The sequence below is a fragment of the Etheostoma spectabile genome, unplaced genomic scaffold, assembly GCF_008692095.1.
Source record: "Etheostoma spectabile isolate EspeVRDwgs_2016 unplaced genomic scaffold, UIUC_Espe_1.0 scaffold00008300, whole genome shotgun sequence".
NCBI classification, from domain to species: Eukaryota; Metazoa; Chordata; class Actinopteri; order Perciformes; family Percidae; genus Etheostoma; species Etheostoma spectabile.
The window spans coordinates 35,001-38,598 of record NW_022603582.1 but is presented as its reverse complement, the minus strand read 5'-3'; the positions used below and the strand labels follow the sequence as shown (position 1 = coordinate 38,598).

At 41.2% G+C, this 3,598-nt stretch overlaps 1 protein-coding gene across 1 annotated transcript in view; it reads right to left on the bottom strand.

Annotated features, from left to right (window-relative positions):
* Nucleotides 1-2,657: 2,657 nt before the first annotated feature.
* The window catches only part of LOC116678838 (DELTA-thalatoxin-Avl1b), a 3,527-nt gene continuing 2,586 nt past the window's right edge, over nt 2,658-3,598 (bottom strand). Inside the window, exon 3 of the mRNA XM_032508565.1 lies at nt 2,658-3,096. Within this exon, the coding sequence (XP_032364456.1) occupies nt 2,673-3,096 (424 nt within the window). The 3' untranslated portion in view covers nt 2,658-2,672. The remainder of the gene's footprint in view (nt 3,097-3,598) is intronic.

Genomic DNA, 3,598 nt, shown 5'->3' with positions numbered 1-3,598 from the left:
TAGTGATTATTTACATGGAGCCTGGTGGAGATATGTTGCTCTATACACGCTAAAAGTAGTGATTATTTACATGGAGTCTGGTGGAGATATGCTGCTCTATACACGCTAAAAGTAGTGATTATTTACATGGAGCCTGGTGGAGATATGTTGCTCTATACACGCTAAAAGTAGTGATTATTTACATGGAGCCTGGTGGAGATATGTTGCTCTATACACGCTAAAAGTAGTGATTATTTACATGGAGTCTGGTGGAGATATGTTGCTCTATACACGCTAAAAGTAGTGATTATTTACATGGAGTCTGGTGGAGATATGCTGCTCTATACACGCTAAAGGTAGTGATTATTTACATGGAGTCTGGTGGGTTTGGTGATGGTGATTTCTGTTTCATGTTAAACTAAAAGGATCTTACTCTTTAACTAAGAGGTCTATCTCTGTAGGGATCCATCCCATAATGTTGTCACACACTTAGAATAATAATCTGAGTCTGTCAGCAGCAACAACACAACTTTTAGAGGACAACATGGATGCTATAGGGTTACAAAATACTAGACCAATGTCAAAGACTGTTGTTCTCATCAGTGAGACACAGGAACATTAGAAAATAGGGTCCAGGCTGAAAAAGACCCAATAATAACCCCCAATTTCCACAGGATGCGGAACAGTGTCGGAGTCATTTGGTTTCCATTGACCCTCCGGTTGTCCTCAAATTAGATTTTTTCATTTTCAAAAGGTTTCTAAATCCGACATTTGAGTTTCCTTCAACCAAATTGTAATAAAAAAGTAACGTGGATGCTTCCATACGACGCTCTTCACAAGTTAAATAACTGATTAGTTCACTATTTGCATTGAATTTGGGTGTTTAATTTAATTTTATAGCATTTGGACAAAAAAACGATTTAAGAACACTGAAAAACGTGACAGAAATATAGGAAAAAACAACAAAAATGTCCCAAAAATGCAGAAAAATCAACAAATACAAAAAAGTGAGAAAGAACTTTGGGAAAAGTGACAATAAATTTCAGAGAAAGCTTCAAAAACTTCAAAATTTCTTTTTAACCAAATTACCATAAAAATGGATTAGATTCCTTCCAACGCTCTTTATCAATCCAACTGATCACTTTACTCCTCTGATCTTAACTATTAGTCAAAATAATTCATAATTTCTGCTTTTTTAACTCTAATATTAGGTCTAATTCTATATAAATGAGGGTTATTGACCATGAATTCCAAAAACTAGTGAAACTAGTAAGGTGGTGGTAGTGGAAACTAAAAGAAAAAGTCTGAAGTCAATGTTCAAAAATGTCAAATTTCTTTTGTCTGCATCTTGTGGAATTGGGGGTTTGGTAAATGACTCTTAATGCTTTTGTTCTGAAGGGGACAGGAAGTAGTTCCTAGGCAGCTACGCCGTCGCTCCAACATCATCCACGCCTCCACATGTGTTGATTTCTGTAATCTGGGAGAGACGGCGGACATCTGGAGACATATGGAGACATCAGGAGACATTTAGAGACATATGGAGACATCAGGAGACATATAGAGACATCTGGAGACATCAGGACACATCTGGAGACCACGGACTCTCCAACGTGGTCTCTGCAATAACTGAAACATAGAGTAATATTTATTTATTTATTTTAATGCGTGTTAGAAATGTTTGACCTTGTTTTTGTTTTGAGAAGCTTCCGGTTGGTGGAGCCCCTGAGGCATGATGGGAAATGAGTCCCGTCCCGGGGGGGGACGGGGGTGAGTCTCTTCTGTCGGTTATCAGTGTTTCGTATCAATGTGAAAACATATTGTTTGTTTTTTTAATAAGAATAAATGTTCTGTGAAACTGTCTCTGGAACGTCTCTGTTTGATTATAAAATCACGTATTTAGATCTGTGCACCAGGGCTGTGGGACTCGAGTCCGGTCTTAGACTCAGTCTTGAGACCATTTTTCTATGGACTCAGACTTGTCTCGGTCTCGTCCACTGGTCTTGCCAGATATGGCTTTTGGTCTGGACCGAGTCCAGGTGTCTTTATTGTGTTGATAATTATATTGGAGGGAAAGTAAAACCCAAAAGGATTGTCTTGACTCAGTCTTGTCTCGGCCTCGACTAGACCTGGTCTTGGACTTGTCTTGGACTCGACTCAAACTCTAACCTTTTTGGACTCTGCCTTGTCTTGGACTCAACTAGTCCTGGTCTTGGACTCGACTAAGATGGTCTTTAGTTTTCCTTCCAAGTACACCTTAGTCGAGTCCAAGTCAAGTCCAAGACCACCTTAGTCAAGTCCAAGACCACCTTAGTCGAGTCCAAAACAAGTCCAAGACCACCTCAGTCGAGTCCAAGACCACCTTAGTCGAGTCCAAAACAAGTCCAAGACCACCTTAGTCGAGTCCAAAACAAGTCCAAGACCACCTTAGTCGAGTCCAAGACCAAGAGACCAAGACAGGTTCCACTCACAGTAGATTCCTTCGTCAGCATTTGCTAATAAAGAAATAAAACTGGGAGCATGTTGCTGATCTTCAGTTTATTTTCTTTCAGACCGAGTGATTATATGAAGAACACAGTTATTAAACGAGTAAAACGATGTAACAGAGACTACTACAGAGTACTGCTGTATGACCATAGAGAAATTCTGAATCTTAAATCCTGAATCTTAAATCTTGAACAGTTATGCTCCATATTTCATTTGATGCACACCTGCACCTTGAGGACGGACGTGGCGCTGTCCGACATGGTGGCCCGGACGGTGACGCGCCCCCCTTTGTGAGCCAGACCGGTGTCTTTAGCCTTCCCTCGGACGAACACCGCCTGCTGGTGCGTGCTGTAGCACATCTCGTCGAACAGGCTCTCATCGCACCTGGTGTCCTGGTCGAAGACCCCCACGGCGTACAGGTTGCAGTACTGGATGTAGTCGTAGGGGACGGAGAACAGGACCGCCACTTTCTCGAGACAGTCCTCCTTGGACTTGTTCTGGAGATCGTAGGTGAAGACGCCGACGGCCCCGCGTGCCGAGAAAGCCGTCTTGGTGAACAGAGCTCTGCTGGACTCAGACGGGCCGAGCGTCGGCGCCAGAGGACTTTTACAGAATCCACTTTGAACGTAAACCCTGGGACACAAGCAAGGAAAACCGGATTAAATGTCCAATTAAAGCTAGATTTGGAATATTTTCCAGGCTGTTGAAGCCATGTCTTAAATTCTTTTTCATGCTTCTTTAAAAAAAGCCAGATTCATTCCAACTCAAGGTGAGACAACACATACCCGGTGTGTCCCTCCGGTAATATCGGACCATTCTGGTGTAGGATTTTCATATTAAGGGCTTAAATGTCCAATTGAAGCTATATTTGAAATATTTCTTAGGGTGTTAAAGCCATATTTTGACTCTTTCAGGCTACTATTAAAATAAATGCTCCATTAAATATAGCTTTAATGTCCAATTAAAGCTATATTGGAGTATTTTCCAGGCTGTTACAGACATTTTTTAAATTCTTTTTCATGCTTCTTTAAAAAAAGCCAGATTCATTCCAACTCAAGGTGAGACAACACATATCCGGTGTGTCACTACGGTATTATCGGACCATACTGGTGTAGGATTTTCAAACTAAAGGCTT